The sequence below is a fragment of the Megalops cyprinoides genome, chromosome 3 (genome assembly GCF_013368585.1).
Source record: "Megalops cyprinoides isolate fMegCyp1 chromosome 3, fMegCyp1.pri, whole genome shotgun sequence".
Classification (NCBI taxonomy): Eukaryota; Metazoa; Chordata; class Actinopteri; order Elopiformes; family Megalopidae; genus Megalops; species Megalops cyprinoides.
This window is the reverse complement of record NC_050585.1, coordinates 28,503,569-28,526,855: the sequence shown is the minus strand read 5'-3', so window position 1 is coordinate 28,526,855 and position 23,287 is coordinate 28,503,569. Positions and strand designations below refer to the sequence as shown.

Sequence of the window (23,287 nt, the reverse complement as noted above, 5' to 3'; positions counted from 1 at the left end):
TTAATAAGAGCTGCTGCTGGGAGAGAGAGAGATGGCTGAAAATAAACAGCCTTTTATTCTCATTTCTGGAGGGAAAAATAGATTGGATACTGTACGCTCTGCGTTTTTTCTCGCGCAAAAAAATTCTTCGTGGGAAAACCTCTGGCTGTGTACAGCCCCAGTTCCATAATTTTGGTTGTACAGTTCTGTAACCCTTCTGGTTTTGGTGAATATCAGTTTTAAGAGCAAAGAAAAAAAAAACTGAACCCAGAACAGTGTAAATGCTGATTACACTGTATTCCCTCTACAGGTTGCATACTTTTTTTCCAAGCATGGTGCATGGTCACATAAAGCAGCAGGACACAGTGGATATGGTTCCTTTGTTTTGCCTATTTCGCAACAAGCTCAAATCCTACTTGCCTATAGGCATCCACCCAGAGAGGCCCATATGAAAGAGATTAGCCATTGGGTTTAATAACCATAATGATCAAAGCCATGACCACCTGCGCTGTGGAGGGTGAAGGTAGAGGGCAGCCGCACCCAAGAGGCACGACAGTGATCAGCAAGTACTACGTCTGGGCACAAAGCTAGGGCGTATACATGGACAGGGACACAGTGTATGCATATATACTGTACATTTACAGTAGCTATATGTGGGTTACATTAATAAATGCACAGAGCAGAGGCTGCTCTGGAACAGGCTTCAATCACAGCACCCTGAGAAAATAAACGAAAACAAGAACAGGAATTCCAGTAAGATGTAAAGGCATCAGATCCCATCAATCAGTTGGAGGGGTGGTGGGGGCAGGGAGCAGGCTCATGCCAACTCATCAGAGAAGACTAGGCTAGTTGACCAGGTGGTTTATATATCAAGATGTTAAATGATTGCTTAAGAGAGTCTTTTGGTCTAATTCCCTCACACAGCCTCTTTATGGCATGCAGTTATATTTAGGATTGTTAACATTTTTGAGAAAGAGGTGTCATGTTTTAAGATACCAAATGAGAGGGGACCTGTGTTTTTTTTTTTCTTTTTTTTTTCTTCCAGGCAGCGCTGTGGAGTAGACCATCATTTTGGCACTTCAGAGTTTAGGAGAGGGAGTCCGCTCATGCTGCAGATCACCCTGGCCAATTAACAGTCATGCAGCTGTGCAAAGCTGTACAGCGGAACTGAGGCAAAGTCTCAGGACTCCAGGGCTGGGGAATGGAGGGACACAGGTGTTTAAGAGCTCCAGAGTTCTGAAGTTCTCTTTTGGATCAAAGAGGCTCCCAAAAGTAGAAATATTGGCAATGCCTCAAAGCAGGTTGCATGACTGTGTGTACATTTTCACATGGTGTAGCGGAATCATTACATACCTCCTGCAGTGTTTGGAGAACATTCCTTTCGAATTTACTAAACATGAGGGTACGGTTATATATTTGGAGTAACTATTACCATTGCAAAAACTAAATACTAAATGTTTAGCTCTTGTTCTACTTTCTAAAGGAAAGTTTGAGGTTGAGCTTTGCAGCAGACGGAGCACAGAGCCCGTCTGATTGCAGTTCACCTGGCTTGATTTGGATTTAGAATTTATACAGGACCAAATGCCTTGTGTCCACTCCCTGATACCTTGCTCAGGCCCCAATCACCCCCACTGCCGCCCCTCCTTCCACTCCTAAACACAAATAGCCATATGGGCATGGAATTAGTGATTGTGATCACCTTTAATCAGACAGAATAGGAACACCACACCTTGCAGAAGTGTCTGACACTTTAAGACTAAGACTAGTTGGGCCTGGCACCCCCACAGGCCACAAGGCATGCAGTGTGCGATGCCAGAGAGATGGTAACGAAAAGGGCTCTATAAAGCAAGGGAAAAACACAGAGAGAGAGAATCTTACAGTTCAGGCTCAAACCACCCTCCCCCCCACCACCACCTCCCCCTACCCCTCCCACTCCCACCCCCACCCCACACAATCCTTTGCAGAGCTGAGGGTGAGAAGCTTGTCTGGGTTTTCTGGGCGGTCGAAGAGTCGCTAGAAGGACCAGGAGGTGCGGCATAGGACATCCCTCTTCAGGCCTTGCTGAGCCCCGTGTGGGAAGGTTCCCCGAGGCAGAGGAAGAGCGCAGAAGTTGGAAACCTGGGGGAGGGCGCTTTCAGCCATGGCCTGCGGGGCAAGAAAAAGCACCACAGGTGAGGTCAGGCTGCTTCTGTTGCCCTCAGCACAGACACATTCAGACACTCGCAAAGAAGTTAAAACTAAAGTGTTAAAGTTAAAGTGCCAAACCTAATGAAGACCTATATGCCTTTGGTACATAGGACCCTGTTGTTCAAAAATGTCAGATATAACTATTCCACACCATGGTCTAGTGATATGGGCGCTCAGTGCATTTTTGTGCACAGATCTAAGCACTTCCCCACCAACTGAGTACCAGCAGGGACAGGTTAAGAACCAACCTGCTGCTCCCTCTACCACAAGCTTACAGCCAGGCTGGTGCCTCTCTTATCTTGCTTTCCCCAAAAAGTCCTCAAACTCCTAAAGAAATGACTATACAACTCTTTTCCTGATTAACACTAATCCCCTCTGCTGTCTTATCTGTGGCAAAAGTATCCATCTGCTGGAGGCGATAGCTCTCCCGTAATCCCATGGCATCTCGCTGAGCCTGGGAGTTTATGGAGGGTGAAATTGAGTAAACAAGCCTTCCTCATCCAAGAACCATGTGCATGCGGGGCTCCGCTATTGACTCCCTCTGCGTGAGACAGTGGTAGCGCCAGGTCCAGCCTCGATATTCTCCATGTTTCTCTTTACCTCCTCTGAAAGGTGCCTCTGGATCTGGGCTTTTTTGCTAAATGCTCATTTGAAACTTGTTTCCTCCAGCAGACTGCCTCAGTTGGTAATGTCTGTTTTGATTTTATAATCACATTGCGATACAGTGTGATTTGCTTGTCATTTTCAATGCACAAGCCAGAGGAGGCTGCTTCCTCATCCTCTCACTGTGAGCTGAAAGGTGGTGTGGACTGAATGTGCATCCGAACCTATCTGTGACGGAGCTGAAACTCAGGGAACTTGGTCAGGGGGTGGGGGGTGAGCAGTGGCGGCAGCAAGTGCAGTGTGTCTAATGAAGTGCCGGTCCTCCTCACAGACTCATTAATGGATGCCTGGATCCAACTCTGACAGACCCACACTGGCAGGTAAAAAGACTTCCTATCTGGTGGAACAATAGCCCTGTCCAGCTGTTTCTGAAGAAGTGCCTTTGGTCAGAGGAAGTAGAGGAAGAATGAGTGAGATGTGTAGAACAAGAGGAGGGCCTTTTAACATGAAGCACTCTCCAGAGAGGGGCTTAAGTGGCGAGGTCCTATGAGCCGGATGCCTGTATCCTTCCAAGTCTTATGAAGAGTTAATTCCCCCAGACAGGACAAGAGCAGAAATGATGAACTCTAGAAGGCTAAAGGCTAAAAGTGCTCACACTGGGGAGATTATCCTGGGCGTTGCTTACTGCAACATCCTAATATGAAAAGAATCATGTTGTGCCACATGAAGCTTTTGTCTGGAATGGAAAGGAAATTTGGTATTTCAAAAACTTTTTCATTTAGAAATCACTTTCTAAATCCTTTCTTCTAGTTCTAAATTCTACTAGTATCTTTAGACAATTTGCTCCACATCATCTTACTGCTGAATATGACAGGCATGACCCTCCACACCAATGGGTGACACTTGCTGGATTTAAAAAAAACATGCATTCCATGACACCGGGGAGCAACTGTAATTTCGTTGTCCTGAACAATGACAATAAAACTCTCTTATGTCTTATGAATGATAGTCATTTGTGTCTTCCACATTGCCCCTGTGAGCCTATAATGACTCTCTCCCTACAAGATCACTCAGGTTTGATTTCGGTCACATTGCTTGGTGATTTGTACCCTTCTACCTGTTAATTACTCATGGACCAATTGAAGGACCCATCCCGAGGTTGCTTGATCTATGTGTCTTTCTTTCAGGCGCGCAAAGGGACAGTCAAGGCTACTGTGAATGAGCTGCTGCTGGCAAGCTTTGGTTGGGACTCCATGTGAGCAGGGTAAATGTACTTTTTCGACACTTTACTGTTTTGCAACAGCTCAGGTTAAATCAACCTGCCTGCAAACAGTGGAGGTTTTACAATATTAGGAGATGCTACTGGACAGCAGCTGCACAGGCTCAATTTGCACACAGGTCAAGTACATTGGCCCTTGTTACTGCGTCCGTGGGATTTTGGATGAAGAGAAAGAACGAGGTGAACTATGAACTGAGCCGGGCATGAAAACTGCTCGAGGGGGGAATGGCTAAAAAAAATTGGTAGTCTTGTTGTGGTTGACGTGGTATTTGTGGAGAACTGCATTGTGAGTCACTGAGCCGTCCCTTTTTATAGGGCTACACAACTTCCCGCGGCTTCCCTCATTGTCTGGCCTGCATTCCAGCACTCAAAACGAGCTTTGACCACTCAACATGCAGTGAAGAAATGCAAAGGATTTAATAGCCAGGCAGTGCATTGAACTTGGGAAGTCTCACATTATCCTTCCAGCACAGAAGGCCTTGCTCGGGCCACATTTTCCCTCCCTCCCCCTCACAGTTCAGTTCCATTCAGTTTTTTCCAGCCGAAGGAGGGAGTAAATAGTCAACCCATTCCCGGAAAGAAAAAACAACAAAAAACACAACAATAAACCTAATAAGTGACATATTGTGAAACTTTGGAAGTTGGGGGAAAGAAAAGTTCCCCCTCCCTATCCCTTTCATCTGCAATCCCTGAAAACCGATTAACTATTTCATCGGGGAGCAACACCTCTGTCCCTCTTCACAAAAGCGGTTGTCCCCATCTGGGTTAATTTATGGTGGGACTCCGCAGGTTGGTATTGTGTAGGTGGCACCTCCTGCTGTGGCAGTGTCCCCCACAGAGCTGTCCTGTGTCATCTCAAGCTTGAGGACAAAAAAATGTGAATGAGCTGTGGGATGGAATGAACCCTCTTCAGTTTGCTTGTACCGGGGCTGTTTTTCCCTCTCTTGAAGAAAGCACAGTGACAAAAGTGGTGCTCTCAAATGGGCCAAAAGATGGAACTTGTGAAGAGAATTTGACTGAGGTGCTAGATACTGAATGTAAAGCTTCCTCACTGCAATGCCATTGTCTAAATCCGTTCACAGAATTGGAAAGTAGGAACCACAGCCACCTCACAGCAATTCTGAGTAGCAAAAGGTCGCATTGTAATGAGTTACAAGATGAACAAACTTCAGCTAAGCTGTATTAAATTACTTGGTGGCTGTTTTGGAGCAGGCTCTGACATTTTATACTGGCTATGCAAACACAAAGTGGAAATATGTTTATCTTCATCTTTCTGGGATTAAAGATGTCATGGACAAAATCATATCCCAGAGGAGAACACGATAGAAGTGCTGCCTATGGTGAATGGTTTTGATTGATTTTTCTTGAATAGAGCATGACTTTGCCCTCAGAGAAGTTGATACAGGGTATATACACAGTAGAGTTTCTAAGCCCTGTCTCTGCCACACACAGCAATATATTGAGTTTCACTCTCTGTAAATAAAACTGCAGGAGTTAATGGAGAAATTGAAAAGGAGAGGCTAAAGTCCAATAACCTCGTAAAGATGTGGTTTCCTCAGTGCCAACAATAACTCGTCTGGGTTGTGGTAGAGGTGGATAAAGGAGAGGGGGTGGTCATCATTTAGAGTCACCACTCTCTTCACATTAACTTGTGGATAAATTTTTCACTGCCCTAGCATACAGTTCTGCGGGGAGACTTGCCAGATTTACGAGCTGTTCAATAACTTTCAGGTGAACCCCTTAAGAACTTTGTCTGAATGTGGGATCTGGAAACTGATTTTGATCAGTTACATCAACTTACACTCTACCTACATTTATGGGGATAATCTATTTTCCACAGATCTATAGAACAGCTCCTTGAACAACTGAAACTGTATACATTCACAGCATGAAAATGGTTAATAACTCTTCCATGGTCTCAATATTTGAATAACAAGATAAGTAACAAGTAACTGTTGGGAGATGTTGACAAAAGCGTTCTACAGTGAATATCATTGGGGCTCATTAACCTTGTAAAGCTATGAGAAACAGTGGTTCGAGAATTTATGGACGCGATAAAGTGTGACTTCATAAACATGGTACTGATAAAGCACTACATCAAATGGAAATGCGCTTTTATTGGGGGCGCCTTTATTGAACTCACCTGCTCTAGAATGGCATTGGCCCCTTGTGAGACAGGCGGGGTCGGGGGCGTCTCCTCTTCCAGCCGGCGGGTCTGTGGTTTGGAGCAGTCCTGACTGGGTTCTGCTGTACCAGCTTCCTCACACTGCCCTCTTCCTCCACCGTTTTAACTGGCTCTGTGGAGGCCATGGGCCCTGTGAACGGAAGACAGGGGTTAACATTATCCTTCAGTTCAACATTTTAATTTAATGCAATACAATTCAATACATCAAACAGAGAATTCAAATTGTGCATATTTTTATGAACTTACTGTGTACATATACACACATATACATATACATATACATATATACTGTATGTATACATGCACTAAATACTTGGAAATATTTGGTTATACACATATACCAGAACTCTACACAGTCAGCACTGCAGAATTACATTATTGGTTCACAGCAAATTCATGAATGCAATCATTATTCATTTGTCTACAGAAAATTGCAAGCCTGTGTCTTAACACAGTGACTGTCTACATGCATGAAGCTTTAACTAAAGGGGGACACATGTAATGAGCATGTGTGTGGGCCACCATGACACAGCCCACCCAGTCTCTGAGCTCATTAGTCACCGTGTACATGACATGGTGCGACCAAAGTAAAGCAGATGAGGGGGGGATCTGCTGGGCTTTTGCAGTGCCGGATGAAACTCAAGCCCCACTGTCTCACGTAATCTTTCACCCTGCCATTGCATGTAGATGTCTGTCAGACCAGAGCCGGGGCAACGACTGAGCCCCTGCCCTCCCCCTCCTCCCCCTAGCCAATGTAAATCCAACACGCGGTAGTGCCAGAGAGCAGGTTGTGTGCGTGTGTGTATGCACATCTGTGCCCGTGCGTGTGTTTGTGCGTGCAGACATATCCTGTCGTCTGCCAATTAGGGTGCCTAGATCCTTTAAGCTCCTCATGTACAAACTGCTGGATCCAACTCTACTGTCCCGGTGAACTCTCCAAGAATCAGAGGGTGATGGACTTTCAGTTGGCTTTAGGGGGCGAGTCTCGATCTGCTGCTTGTTTGTAAAAGTCTTTGATTGCGCACAGCTGAATATTACCCCGGAAAGTTTGAGGCAGGATCCTTCAGACTTTGTTGGGTAGATTTGATTTTTATGTGTAAGACCAATGGTGTGGAAAATTCCAAAAGCTATGACTGAAAAGAATTATTGAGGTGAGCTCATTGTTACTCTATAAATATTCACTGTTTCCATTTATTGAACCAAGGCAGAGCTTATGAAAGACCTGCCTGACTAATGCTCATTCATCTAAGTCATCATTCATCAGTCTTATCTTTTTGCACATGGGAGGAGAAGAGGCTTTGCTTGTTGAATTAAACAAGAACATCTTTACTCCGTGGATATGCGGCTACCTTAGCTCAGAAACCACATAGGCTAGGCAGAACTGTTGTCAGTCCTGCTTTCCCATTCTCAGAAAAGGCGTATTTTCTCTGCTCTGTTCATGGTCCATCTCGGGAATCTGTCCTTAGGTTCAGTCTCATCTCAGAAAGTCTACATCTATCCTTGTCTCAGCTTCAGCCTTCATCCTACGCTCAGAAATATGTCTAATCCTGCGGAGGGCTGGGATCCATCACAGCAGGGCAAATGCCTTTTCCCCAAAATAAACACGCAATCCCATTTGCGTTTTCCTGTCAAGACCATGTGTGACATCACTCACATTGTGTCAAGACATTCCCGACTCCTCTCTGGGGATAGACCGGCACAGTTCCGTTAAGGTACTGAAGGAAACATCTGCCAAGCTTGTGACTGATCAAATGCTTTTACAAGAAAATATACCTCTTGGAGTAGATACAGACTACAATCAACAGGGATGCTTAAATAGCACTGAAACTGAAACACAAAAAATCCTCTCACATGTAAAAGCACAATAGGAAAGTGCTTGTTTCTCTTTTGCCCGCTTTATGACGAATGTTCTGGAGTTTCCGTTCCAAAGCTTTTAAGCTCATTTGTATAGTGTTACAGAAACAAGGGGAATTTCAGGCTAATTAACACAATTGCAATGTCGGACAGGGCTGTCAAAAACTGGTCAATGGTTTCAGAGCCATTTTTAGAGGTTTCTCCTCTTCTCCAAAAGACAAATTGTGTGGTTGTAGAGAAACGTAAAATGAATGAAAGGAAAGTAAATAGTAGGTAGCTATTGGGAAACATTTTTATCTGTAAAAGGAAAAAAGGAGGCATTCAAACCTATAATACCCATTAAATTCCAGTACAGATTTTCTCACTGCATGTATAGCTACAGAGACCATACTGTACCTGTGTAGTTTTACAGAACAGTTTCAGATACTGCATAGAATAATGAAATAAAAAATATGTTGGATGTTATTGTTAGGATTTTTTGAAAGGATATTTCCCAAATACCAGACTTCTCAAGTTCAACTTGTAAATCTCCTTCTGTGAACATTGCTCATATTAGCAGTGAACAGTGGGCTAATTCATTCATACAGAAGGGCTGTGTCACGTATTTAAGCATCTCAGGAAAAAAATGAATAAATAAAGCCACTTTTCCTCATACGCTTTAATCCTGGCTTTATCCCTTTGTTATTAGGGCAGTTTACATACTCTGTCTGCATTCAGCTAATTTTTTCCTAATCTGCAGGGATTAGCATGTGAAAAATAATCTGTTTATGGCGTGGTTTGGGGGGCTGATGTGAGATTTCCCAGATCCACAGTTTCCTTGTCAGTGATAGGGTCACCATAGACTGGGAAAAAATCAAAGGGAAGTGTATGTGTGTGTCTGTGTGTTGGGGTGGGGTTGGGGGGGGGTTCCCGCAATTGGGTTGGAACCCCTCATCCAGACACTGCACTTCCACAAACCTGTTAAGTCTACAAAGAGGCACGTGTGCCTCTGACAATCACGATGCTGTTGATGAGCTTGGATCTTGGTGAGCTACACCTACAATTACATATAGACAGGCTGTCTGGGAGACACTGTAACATACACTCCTATCTCCTGGCTCAGGCTGTCAAAGCTTCCTCTATAATGAGACAATTTAGATGTTTTCTGCTGCCCTGAGCTGTCAGCACTGAAGGGAGAAATGGAGGAGTCATCTGGTGAAAAATCTCAGTGTGTCTGGCCACAGGAAAGAGAAGTGAAATGAATGCCGCCAGAAGAAAAATAGCCCTCTGTCAGACTGATAAGCCTGACTGTTACATGTGAACTTTTCTCACCTGGAAGGAAGTGGGTCAGATCGGTCTGTTTTATTGTGCAGTGGTGAGAGGAAATCAAAGTCAGGGTTGCCTGACACTTCTAATATGGTGGACCGGCAGTCAAAAAGCAGCACACAGTACAGCGTTCCTCGGGTTTATGTCTTGAATCGGGGAACCATAACCTAGTTGACCTCTCCCTCTTCCCCCCTGTGTTTTTTTAGATTGCCGATAAGCAGGATAACGAGTAATGTTGGAGGACACGTTTCTCATGACACCCGCACTTATCACACCATCTGACCTTGGAGCTCGGCTTGATGTTTGCCTCAGAGCAAAGTGCACGTCTGACCCCCAGTCAGTAAGTCCCTGATTAAAGTTTAATAAAGGGGGAATTTCAGGAATGCCTCGATATTGCCACTACCGCTGCAACCCCCAGGTCCCGATAAAGAGCGAGGAAAAAGAAGGAGAAGACAGCCGGGCTCGCGATGAATATCTGCTCCTCGGTATCTTGTTCGCTGCAGCCGTCTTTGCCGCGTGACCCAGGTGCCATTTATCACGTTTCCTCATTCGTCTCGCACTTTCTCTTCCACGCGTGGCCCAGTGTGCAGAAGCGTTGGTGACAGCCTGCCCATGTAAATTCCACTGTCTTCCCTCTTGGCGGAGTCGCCTGTCAGTTAGTGGAGCTGAGTGATGGAGCTCCTGTTGCTTTGACGCATGGACTGTATGTTGAGCTGGGGCAGGCGTGGTGGAGCATGGGAAATGAGGCTGAGGTCCTGCTTGTGGTGGGCAGAGCACTGCGGTGCTGTCTGCGAGCATGCAGGCGCGAAGCAACAAATGTCTGCCTTGGTATATCTCATCCATGACCACCCCTCACTTTTGACTGTGGCCACTTTCAGGTCCAGGTCTGGACCAGCAACCACCAGGTTGAGCTCTAACTTCATCAATTAAGTTTAATTTCACCAGGCCCCCAGGAACACAGCCCTTTAATTGGCCTTGCATCGGCCCTTCCCTTTGCCTTCCCTGCATCCGTCTTGCTCTGTTCCCCTCTTTCATTTACTCTCCTCTACCTCCCTTACACACTATTTATTCCTCTCTGTCTCTCTGTCCCTCTCTCCCTCCTCTATGAAGCAGCAAATAAGTAACTTGAAAGGCCCTCACCGTGTAAACAACAAGCAGACACAGTGTGGAAATGAGCACATCAGCCGGAGTCTCAGGGCTGCAGTAACCATGGCAAGCAGAGAGCAGCTGCAGGGGGCTGCGGGCAACCAGCCTGTCGGAGCTGCGCCTCTCTATACACACAGTGTGATGCCCGGCATTCTCACCCCGCTTGGGGCAGCCATCTTGGCAACGGTTAAGTGCCTTGTGTCAAAGGTGACAGGAAACGATAACGAGCTTTGCATTTTTTCCCCCTGTCAGAAAAAGAGGGGGTTGTAACGAAACACAAACAAAAACTGAGAGCATCTCATTACTCTCAATCAACTTTTAGCCTGGACAGTATTAAAAGAAAATTCCGGAGAAAAGCCTCTGTCTGAGGTGATTACTCCTCTAAGTGGCTGAGCCCGGTCAATGTGGGGTTACGTATGACACTCCCCGCTGTGTTTTAATTTTGTTATCTGCTGTCCCACTTCCAGGCTTCATCATGAAGTTTATCTCCTAGCGGATGTATACAGTATGTCACTTCAGCACAAAGAGAAAGATCCAGGGGCTTGAGTTGCTTCAGATGAGCATTCCAGCTGAATGGTAAAAGGCTACGGGCTCAAGCGTACCAGATCAGTCTCTCTCCTCCCTCAGTCCTTCTTTCATATCTCTACCCACTGCAGCATACAGGGCAAGTAAAATATATGGGTGTGTGCTCAAGTGAGTGACTGCCTCTGTGTGAGGTAGTGTTCACGGATGCATGTGTCCGTCAGTATGGACCTTCAAGTCCTCCCGGTCTCTCCCTGGTCAGATTCCTGGCATGGGGGTTGTAAATGCATGTAGCTGCTTCCTGTCTGCAGCTCCTGCCTTGCAGCATCTCGCTATGGAGACACGCCCAGCTTCACACAGAAACAGGACACGCTAAGGCATTGCTCCTTCTGATGTGAAAATCAATAATATGTAATCTGGGAAAAAAAAAAATACACGGTCGTTGTTGCTGAAATGATAGTCCGGATCGCTTTTTGCACAATAAGCCCCCCGTAATGCTGTGAGCAGGTATTACATTTCCCATCTCCCTGCCCAGCACCTGGAATCGACAGCCACCGGTCTGAAATCCGCTGCCTTTTCAAGCCAAAGTCAGCGCTGCTTATCGCCTGTCTACCAGTAACTCTGGGCCTTGGCAGAAACTGGTACTATTCTCTCGCCGACTCTCAGACCACGTTTCCATGGTAGCGGCAGTGAAAGGCGCTCAGTCAGGAGTAAATAGAATGACATTGTCAATTGGAATGGATCAGGTTTCCCAGTTTACAAATTTCAGTGCACAAGCCTGGAATCCAGGAATAGCCCCCTTTAGCTGCAGTTAACCCTTTCCCCTCTGGCCTGGGGGAGCTGGGCCCTGTCTGTCTCATCACTGTCTGTGGTGACTGTGGAGAGGAGTGCATTTAATGGCATTTGCCACCGGTCATTATTCAGCATTATGTTGTGATATTGTGGAGCCCGAGAAAACATGAAGGCCGCCTTTGCTTGCAGCAGCTCCACAGATGAAGGGAAGGTGCCTGTAAACTTGCAACCGCTGTTCCAGTTTGGACTTAACCCCTTGACAATCACACTGTGCCACTTGCCCAGCTTAGCTCTCTCAAACCTCAGTCCGTGTCAAATCCACTTTACAGCTCCTACTGTCTGCTAATTACTGATGATTACTGATGATTGACCTCCTCACACAAACCTGCAGAGCCCCTCGGATTTGTCTCAGAGGAAGTAGGGTGTTTGAATAGCATTTGAAGGCTCAACAAGTATGACTGCACCCGGAATAATGACCGCATTCGCTGGCAAGGTGTGAAATTACGTGCGATCTGCATGCTGGTAGCTGGAGCACAGTACCTAATTAAGCACAAGAGAACCCTCCTCTGTGCCCTTTTACTGTACCACAGTGCTGCAGGGAGTGGGGTGAATCCGTGGTTAGAGGTTACTATAGGTTGCCCCCCTCTCAAATACAGAGAAACCAGGGAGCTGGTCATGCAAAGCATCTTAAGTGAGATTTCTCCTGAATTGGTTCCCCCGAGCAGGCAGCAGGCTGTCTCAAAGAGGCTTTTAATCCCAAGGACAGCAGCCTTCGTGTTTCGAGACCTGGGATCCCAAAGCCAGCAGCAGCGGGCTTTAACTCTGCGTGATGGTAATCGTTCTGGAGGTGCACGCCCCCTTCAATATCCATAATCTCCGGAGACACCGCGGCTGAGGCGAAGGGTCCTCCGGCCCCTCCGTTTCCATGGGCGCTCTAAATGGCTGTGAACCGCATCCCCTAGCCTCTATGGAAGGGGAGTGTCCTGCGCTGTGAGCCTGTATGGTCGCTTCCGTCTGCAGCGATGAGTGTGAAGGGGCTGAAGATGAGATGGATGATGGGAGAGAATGCTTTCTGCTGTGAGCAGCGGTGTGGTTGCAGCGTGGCTGAAGTATGGCACCAGGGGTCCCCGCATGGCACTGTCTGAGCTGTGACCTGCGCCCTAAGGCAGAAACACCAGCTCACACCCTGTAGTGTTACTGCTAAGGGCTGGGATACACGATAAATGCACATCTTATGAGCACAAAAATTGTTTCTAATGCTTGTACTGAAGCTGCACTGGTGGTGATGGAGTGCCATCGATAGGTTGAATCCAAGTCTATTGTCTAGGTTTATACACATTTCCTAAAAGGTACTGTAGACAATGATCTTAAAGGTATTACTGCCTTGCATCATTCAATTACCGCAACCATCCTCATACTACACCTTTGCGTGGAAAGATGTCAAGGCTGTTTTCATTTGAAAAAAGGTTTATCAAGCAGTTCCATTTGAAGCAACCTCTCACAAGCTGACCAGCGGGGTCCCATTCTCAAGGAAATGAGCCAAAAACAGCTAGGCATTACCCAACAAGACAAACTGAACCGTAGTTACTGGAGAGATAGCACAGCATGGGGAACTTAAATGAATTTTTCAGTATGACCGCAACATGAAATCTGTAAAACCTGACAAATGAGATCAGGAAAGTCGTGCCTTTGATTAACAAATGAAAGTCTATCACTTCAGAAATGCTTATGTAAGATGAACAGTGCTTCCCATATATATTTCTCAAGATGTCCATCATTGCTCATGCACTTCTGGTATATTTCAGGGGTGTACTGTGGTTGCCAAGCATGATAGATATTTGATATAAAACTAAGCATCTCTATAGGTTGGCCTCAATTAATTTATTAATTGATTAATCCTGACGGCAAAAATCCAGTGTGCCACCAATATAAATGTTAAGTACACCTTCATGGGTTAAGAACACTTATCTAAATCACTGTTATGCTATTCAGTATGCATTATACCCCAATAATGAACACTCACCCATGCAAATCCTAGAATAAGCTGTTGAACGCCACCGGATATATTTGTTTTAATAAATTACATGTATTCCTTTTGCCACCTTTCTGAGCCAACTGTTTGTAACAGAGGGCTGGGAAGGAGAGATGTGACCGGAAACGAAAGGAAGGGACTTTGTGGAGGAGCTGACACTTCATGGGACGTGCTGCAGTGAGAGAGCCACAGAGAGCAAAAATGTAACAGTAAACCGCGAAGGCAACACTCTGCGCTCGCAAACTTTTTGAAAAAGCTGAAGAGCCTTCGATATTCCCCTGCGATTGAAGTAGTGAGGGCAGAATCTGGCACGTCATTACTTTCTCCCCGGAACCCCGCTGTTTGGAGCGGGCAGAGCGCGGGGTTTTTTTTTCCAGCGTAATTGCCATCGATAGTGACAGATAGTAAAGATTTCACATGTGCGCGCGGGATACTAACTTGCCTGCGGTCACGGCACCTTTCTGAGATTGATGTGGCAGCACAGGCACGGAAGAAGAGACAATAAATAAAGCACCTGGAAGGAAGCCGACTGGAAAAATAAATAAATTAAAATAAAACTTCACGAGCTTATTATCAAATTTTCCTGTGAGGTAGTGGAGGAGTGTCATCTGGAACCAGGAGTGGTGGGGGGGGGGGGGGGGGTGGAGGGAGCACATGCATTTACATTTTCATATGTTTGATTTTCAACACTTATAAAACCATCAACGACTCCAGCGGGATTTAGATGGGAATAAAGAAGCAGGAGCATAGGAGAGAACAAAATCTTTCGACCAAGGTTTGGAGTTCAGCTGGGTCCCAACAGGGGGCTTGAGTGTTGCCAAATAAACCAAATCCCCCCCTGCATTATTCACTTTAAAGAGCTCAATTGTAACTTCCAGTTCTCATGAAACTGGCCCAGAAATGGATGCCTATTTAATTCTTTCAACCCGGAAAATGAATTGTGGCCAGCACAATACCTGATTTGGAAGAAACAACAATGGCATTATTGATGCCACTTACCCTTGTTTACCAAAGGATTCAAGGACAAACCCTCTGGATCACGAGTGAGACCATCTTAAACTGTGTTAAAGATGCATTTGCTTGCCACCTTCAGTCTGTTGAGTGTTATTGGTTCTGTTCTGAATATTTTTTTTGCCATTCCACATTTCGCAAATGGGCCGTGAAAAGTAATTAAAGCACATTCATTCAGTGACTTCAAATATTTATTCAGCAGTTAGCCCTGCACTTAATAAAAATGTCCACTCTGATTGTATCAGATCGGCAACAACTCCAAATGTAACGCTTTATGTTTGAGAAGGGAGCAATAAATCATTTTAATATTGGGCTTGGGTGGAAATGGTGGGTCATTTGAAATCTCTGGGTTTAATTAAGCTGTCGAGAATGAAAAGAATTTTCTGGGTCTGGGGATGTTTTTTGATGTTGAATAGCGTGATTGCTAACACCGTGGCAGCACAGGTCCCCGGTCGAGCCTCTTGGCTTTGACAGGCAGAGAGAGGGAGTGACGGCCGTGGCGGAGGAGTGCTGCTCTTGAGTGGATTTGACGCAAGTACGCTGTTTGAAGCCCTTTCTTTTTTACCGTCCCTGTGTGCCTTTTTTTCATTTTATTCCTTCGTCCACCTGCAAATTAGGGAAGGCAAGCACGACCACCAGCTGTGTAGTTTTAGAGGCTTTTGAATATTTCAAGGTCCATGTGCTCCTTCACTGATGAGAGCCTGCAGGACCCGTGTAGCACAGACCTCCTGCCGTCTCTCTCCATCTCTCTTTATCTCTCTCCCTTCCTTTCTCTGTCTGTCTCTTTTCCTCCCTCTGCACCTCTGTCGCTCTCTGCTGCCTAACCCTCTCTGTCTTGTTCCTTCTCTTTTTCTCTGTATCCATCCTTCTGTCTACCTCTCTCCCTCTCTGTCTGTCTCACTCTCAGCCCCTCTCCCTCTCTCTGTCTTTCTGAATTTCTGCCTCTCTCTCTTGCCATCTCTCAGTCTCTGACTCTCTCCCTCTCTGTCTCTGTAATTTCCTTCACACTGCATATAACAGTTAGATTTAACCTTCTTTGCTTTCTTAGGAACACTAAATATGCTAATGCACAGTAACTTGTGTGTGTGACCAGGAAGCTGTAGTTGACATCAACTCACAGTCCTGCAATAGACAGCAATGCAAGAGATGCAATAGACCCAGATTATGAGCTAGATAATAACGAAAGGTTTCATTTTATCGGTGGGTTGAACTTGACAAACTAACAGGCTTTGTAAAGAAAGTGTAAAAAATATAAGCTCAGCCTCTTAAATATATCAGTGACTGTAATCCATCCAAAGTTAGAATTCAGCTACAAGGAGGTCAAGTTTTACTTATCATTATAGAATGGCCTCAGTGTTAAAGATGCTACTACTTTGTGAAGCCTCACAGATCCTTTCTTTCAAGAGCATGTTAATCATCAATGAGTCAAAAACAAGCAGCCACAGTCAACTCTTGCATTGTTAAAACTGAAGCACTGGGTTATTGCGACTGTCCTCGTCATCAAAAATGTAAGTGAGTCCTGGACCTGCAGGGAATTTCTTCTTGCAATAAGTGAGTATGTGAATTAATGCATGACAGTGCCGAGAGCTGTGTGTTAACACCTACACTGAGTCAAAAGAAGTGTGTGCGTAAACAAACCCTCTGTCTGTCTCCCCTCTCCCTCTCTTTCCCCCATTCTTCACCAACAAAATCTGTGGAGATCCCAAAGCCTAGGTGGGTTTGATTTATTCTTTTGAATAGGCTCTGAATTACATTAAGCTCAACCTCCCTGAGCGGTCACATGTGCTAAAGCGTTCACCAAGCTGGAAAACCCTCCTGGGTATCAGGTTCGTTTAATATCCCTATCAGAAGGGAGTGGTGATTTACATCCAACCTCCTCTTTCTTTTTCCCATTAAAGACTTTTCTGAATGAATTTATGAGCAACTTTGCACAGAGTGCTTCAGAGTTGTCCGGCATGATAAAACCGACCATCTTTTCAAAAGTCAGTGCTGTACAGTATCCTCCCTGACGTCCTCAAAGTCAGCTTATGTCTGTCTAACCGTTATATGTGACACTCTCAGCAGTTAGTGCCCTGGTAGGATGTTAGTCATAGACAGCATGTGGACCAGCAACAAGTGACTAGAAGTAATTGGTTAAGACTGTTCTATTTCTTCCGCCCTTCATTGCATGGGTAAAGGTGCCTCTCAGACACTTCCCTCCACAAGCACATCATAAGCCTGACAGCCCCTGGTGACTGGGACCTGCGTGTCCTTGTTTTTTTGACCATGCTTTACAGAAACAGGGTTGCTTTTCCCTCAATTTCAGGTTAAAACTTGAGGGAAAAAAACAGACCCAATCAATATGCTATGAGTGCTAGGAGAGAGCAGGGAGAGCCCCGTTTTCCTGTAGACGAAGGCCTGATGAGCCACACCAAAGACGACCCCTTTGTTCCCCAGCTCGTCTATGGATGTGGCTATGGATGAAGGGCCCCTGTACTCAGCCTTAATTGCCACTCCCCCCCCCCCCCCCCCCCCCATAGAGGAAATCCAGGTTGTTTGCAAAATTGATCTGAACCTTTAACCTTGTGAAAGACGCAGAGAAAAAGAGGAGAGGGGAAACTTTGGTGCCATCTGCCAAAGTTTTACCATGCCTCAAAAGACCTGCTGACTCATTCCGCGTAATTCTGCAACCGCCGTTTAACAATTTCCTCCCCGCATTGTTACTCGGTTACCATTATATCATTGAGGGACCCGGGGACATCAGGGAAGTTTGGGTCATTTTTTTTGTTTTTTTTTTGCTCCCTTTACAGCAGCTACAATCACGGCCACTGGACCCAAAACACCTTCTTTACATTAGGAGAGAGAGAGTGGTCTCAACAAGTAGGAATTATGATTTAATGCTTCCTGCTCCCTGTTAGCGCAGCTCAGTTGATTGTTGTTTCACAAAATCTACCCGCTTTTCTTTGAAAAGAAACATTGTGCGCCTGCAGCTAGCCTAATGAGGCCTGTGTTTATTTTGCCGGCCTCCCTGTGGCTGCTGGTGACCCAGAACGCCGTGGCTGCGTGGCTGCGGCAAGACCCTCGCTCGACAATACATCAAAGTTTCACGACGAATAATAGCCGCGCTGACAGCTCCTGTGAAATTGGCCGCCTTTTGCGTGTGCCAGCAGGGCATGGACTGGTGACTGGGATCTGAGTACCGGGCTCCTGGGAGACCTCACCTGTTCAATTGTGGCTGGATCGAGAAAGCCAACCGGGCAGCTAAAATTAGACATCTCAACAGTGTTTGATTGTCTGTTTGCATGTGTGCATGCAGCTTTCATGATCTGTATTTTTCTGTATTGAGGACTTTATGTCATTTTTGTGTGGTCCTGAAAAGCAGGATCAAGACATCCCTGAACTGTTTTCCCAGATTTTTATAGCACACTGAAAGTATTTTATAGCACAACTACATCTGTAAGAGCTTTGGAAAGAGCTTCCTTGGTCTGATATTCTCTTTTGCATCATTTAACACGTCGTGTGTTCTATTCTTCATGCAATATAGCAGAGAATTTACTCGGCCAGCCAATCGATAGACTGCATCTTGCCAAGCATGCTTGCTGCACATGATATTTGTGTGAAATTCATGGCTGGCCCTGCAAAATAATCTTCCCTATCCTCCGTCGCTTTAAATGGCACTTTATTGCCGGAGGATGCATTGAATGAGGTTGCCTTCATTGCCTGTTGCATTATTAGTTCACTTCCATTTCCCCACCCACCCCTCACCCGAGAAAGCCAGCACTCCCAAAAAAATGAGATCGGGGGTTGGGGGAGCGGAAGGCAAGCACACATGACTGAAATAAGCTACCGGTTCCCAGTAAACCGGACAGCCAATCATCTGGAGACGAGAGCCTTGGCACTCGCCGCGTCCCTGCAGATGCCCCCCCGGGCTGGCGCGGCGTGGACGGACAGATGGATAGAAGCGACGGGCGCACATTCGCGCTGCTGCTGCCGCAGGAGGACCCCCGCAGGCCTGTGGGTGCGTGACCCCCGAGGCGCGCCGGTCTCCCCAGACCGGCGGGGCTTGGAGCCTTATCACACTGTCGGCTCGGTGCGCGCACTCGCCGTCTTAGCACATGATCAGCCCGTGCTGGGCGTGCCGAGCCAGCCCTCCCACAACGGCAGCGTAAAAGCTGTGCGCGTTTACTCACGCGTGGAGGCCAAAACAGCCCACTCCGTTCGCGCGGCGAGCAGGGGCCGAGGGGAAGCCGTGCATCACGGTGTGACACCTTGACTGTGCTCAGCCGCTGCTACCTATCTCCCCCCCCCCCCCCCCCCCCCCATACCACCCATGCGATCGTTAGCGGAGGGGTGTCAGCCTTTGCACACATTCAGGAATTTACAGACTCCTCCGTGATTTTTTTTTACAACAAACTGATACCTTCCCTGAAAATGCCGGCTTTCTCTTGGTCAAGTCATTGCTTTCCTTTCACATCTTAAGAAGGTTCTACTAGCTTGCTTCTCTGGGGAGCACTCTGTTGGCTTTTATATTAGAACAACTCAATGCAATTTCAGAATACGTATTTGAGGATTGTGTGTGTGTCTTCACTGTCTCTGCAGTGACACTGAAATGGTATTCATTGTGACAAAGCATAACAGTAGCACTCTCAATTGCTCTGCTTGGAAACATTCACCTCTCCCTAGAGCAAAGCCAGATGAAACACTCATTAAAGAACGCACCGGCATGATTAATGTAACAATAACACTGGACGCATGTCAAACAAATATAGACAAATAAGCACATTTACAGTACCACCCAGGTAGCACACCACACAATCAGTTGTCACACTGGTGTTCCAAACAGGGAAGAGGACACCCCAAACACATGCAAAACCATTAAACCTTTCTAGACCTTTCATTTCAAACAGAGCCACTAGTGTGTCTGCGTGCCAGCACAAGTTATAAAACTAAGCAACCGATGGCCTCATAAAGTTCAATGGAAAAAAGAAATACAGTAGCAATGATGAGAAGAAAGGCACTGCAGTGCAGTGCAGTACACTACAGCAGCAGGTGCTGATACTCCCCAGGTCAGGAGCACGGAAAGGCGAACCACACCGGGTAACTGATCAACCACAGCTGTCTGCCCAAACCCTGTCTCAGAGGCGAGAAAATGCATCAGAGGGAGGCTACAGGCATCAGCCCGTTCTCCCTGACTTACCAGCGCGGGCAGAGCACAGCAGAGACACCAGCAGCACAATCACCAGCGTGAGGATCTTCACATTCATCTCTGCACTCCCCTCTGGCTCCCCGTGAAGTCGCGAGCTGATATAGTGGCGTGCGTGTGTTAAAGAGAGAGAGAGGGGGAGAGCGAGCAAGATAGAGAGAGAGGGAGGGTGCGTTCGCCTCTCTGTGAGTCTGTGTGTGTGTGTGTGCGCGTCTCTGTGTGCGCGCACGGCCGCGTGTGGGTGTGTGAATACGAGTCTATATGTGTGTATTTATATATCGGCGCTCGAGTGTGACAGTGCCACTCTGAGACCGTCAGCACGTCTTTATCCGAGCTCTCCCCGGGAGCTGAGAGTGTGTGTGTGTGTGTGTAAGCCTGTGCTTTTATTCCCTTGGAGAAGGCAGCGTGCGCCAAGTTCAGCTGAGCTGTGCGAATGTGAATGTGAACGCGCTGGGAGCCGGCGTGCAGCAAGCCTCTCTTATGTGCGATGTGTTTGCTTTGGATAAGAAGCCCAGTCGGTCATGTGGCTTATGTATCATTGACTCCCTGGGTCATGGAAAAGGGGCCTCCCCATACACACCCACCTTCTTTCCTGCACGCCCATCGACCCTCCCACTGAGGGAAGGGGGGGGGGGGGGGGGGAGTGAGAGAGCGGTGCTCAGGTTCATTATAACAACCAGGCATGTTGACTTGTAGAATAGACCCTATCAATTGTTTGAAGGAAGCTTGCCAGGGATTAAAGTAGCTGTTCATGTGAAGGAGGGCAGAGAGCAGAGGGGGAAAGAGGTTAATGTTTTCCTTGTTTTTGTGCGTTTGTGTTGTGGGGCAAGTGTCCGATTACAGCTTCTTCCCTATGCATCCATCTCACCTTTTCATCTATAACAAACAAACATAACAAACAGTCTGTGACACTGGGAAGTACTCAGGGGATAAAGAAGTTATTCGATTGCCTGTGTTGTTTGTTTTCCTGATTCGGTCATTTATTTATTTTGCTCTGCAGGACTCTTTCAGTGAACAAAGGTCTCAGCAGTTCAGGGGTATGTGGGTTTAAGTTTTTTTTAGGAGTTTATGCATATTATAAACAGGAAGTGGTGGTATTTCTTGAATTGAATTGTGAGAAACATGAAAAACTATAACAAGACATTATCTGTCATGGGAATATATATTGAAATGATTTGTCAAATTTTACATTTCAGGATGGCAGATTTCTCTCTTTCTCAATGAAATGCTGTTGTTTTACCATTATTGTTTTTTTGTTTGTTTTGCTTTGCTTTTTTAAAATTTCATATAGTTGATTCATAATGACACAGATACAAAAATAAAATATCCCGTACAGGTACAGGTTAGCAGTTGAGAATGTTCTGCATGACCTCTTCCTTGCAGGGGGGATATTTTTCCTTACAAAACCTACAAATCACTGTAATTACAAAACATTGAACAATCATTTCCACACAACTGAAGGCAAACATGAGGAGAAATAGCCCAGATGTGGGTATATGGGTGGAAGATACAAAGTATGAACACAAAGTGTAAAATTACATATCTGTATTTGTTCAGACGTAGACATGGCTGTGAGAGTGTTCTAGTGGTAGAATGGTCCAAGGTAACTTATTTAGTGGAAAGCACTACCTTATAAGTGCTTATAATGAAACAACTGCAGATGCATGGTGCTGAAATGAATGTGCCAGATGTAAGGAAAGGTGTACCACTGGTCTATAAGCATTTTCACATTAATCATGGACTAAAATTAAATTAAATTCCTATGTCTTTCATCAACAGCAATATTGGTAGAGAATATAGTTTCCTTCTATTCCAAAATAAGCACACTTCAGTTTAATGTGCAGAGTATTCACAATACTATTAAGAGTCTTGAGCAATAATGAAGATGTATTCCATACACATTACATCACCACATTTTCATTAAAGGTTTGAAATGACAGAAGCCAACTAAGATTGAGGAGAAATAAAGATGGAACCCACATACAGTAAACAAACACAAATTAATTTTTAAAGAAATGAACTGGCAGTAAAAAAATGCAAACACGTAATGAGAGAACAGAGTGTGTTGACAATATAAACCATGAATTGAAAACGAACAGGGGACTAAAGTAATATGGAGTGAGTGTGTGTGTGTGTGTGTGTGTGTGTGTGTGTGTGTGTGAGGGGAGAAGAGAGACCATGCGGTGGAAAGCAGACCCACACTATTCTGCACTGTTCTCAGCAGATAGACTAATATTGCACATTACTCCTGCACTGTGAATGCCACACAGAGTTCAATCTCTCCACATCAGCGTAAAGGGCACGTGTCTTCAGTGTCACCACCTGTCAGGGCAGCCATTATTGGCTGTGGTTAAGTGTGTCTGTGACTGACACATTTGCTCCACTTGAAAACTGACAACATGAGGACCTTACTTTTTACACTGTCCACTTGAAGCCTTGATTACCTCTGAAGTGATCCTCATGTGTAGAGGCTGCTGAGCTACAATCTACAGATGTCTTTATGTTTATCTATTAATCTCTCTGTCCATATCTATATATATATATATGCTGTTCTTGAGATATTTGCAGAAAACCATTAAATTTGATGACATCACTGTATATAGAGATTTCCATGCATAAAGAAAATCAGCACTTACAGAAAGTCTTCTTTTGACAGTGCTTCATAAAATGTATTGTGTTAGTACCTTGAGTGCATACCCAACACGGATCTTCTGAAGTAAGTGTAAGTACAATCTTTATATTCAAAATCTTGATGCACAAAATTAGTATTCAAGCTACTTTATTAGCTTCAAATACTGCTGAAGAGAAAACAGCACATGATAATGATATTAAACAGTAGAATGCATTTCATCCCATTTACACCTTGGCATTTTTCATCTTTTTCACATTTTATTTTAAGACTGGTGGCCAAACAGTTGGCAATGTGTCACACTGGTGACTGAATTCCTGAGCATTTGTGTTGGACTCAGGAGAGTTGGTCTGAGTCACACAAGAAGCACGCAGTGGGCACAGGCAGCACTTCCCTGACATCTGCCCTGACACAGGAAGCACTTGGATGTTTACAGGAAATAGTCAGATGAAAGAATTTCATCGAGGCTTCCGTTTGGCTGCTGGTGACGATGCTGTCTTTATCTCCTACCAGTGACAAGCGTAACGCGTTCCACAGTGTACGCTTAACTCATTGTTCTTGACTTGGGGTATTATTAATAG

The 23,287-nt window shown here is 45.6% G+C and overlaps 1 protein-coding gene across 1 annotated transcript; it reads right to left on the bottom strand.

Moving 5' to 3' along the window:
- Positions 1 to 1,957: 1,957 nt before the first annotated feature.
- On the bottom strand, positions 1,958 to 20,200 carry apln (apelin). The gene is made up of 3 exons (XM_036525850.1): positions 20,072 to 20,200; positions 6,192 to 6,363; positions 1,958 to 2,124 (listed from the first exon to the last, which is right to left on the bottom strand). Exons 1-2 carry the CDS (start codon positions 20,136 to 20,138, stop codon positions 6,197 to 6,199), a joined length of 234 nt encoding a protein of 77 aa, XP_036381743.1. The 5' UTR covers positions 20,139 to 20,200; the 3' UTR covers positions 1,958 to 2,124; positions 6,192 to 6,196.
- Between the last annotated feature and the right edge of the window lie 3,087 nt (positions 20,201 to 23,287).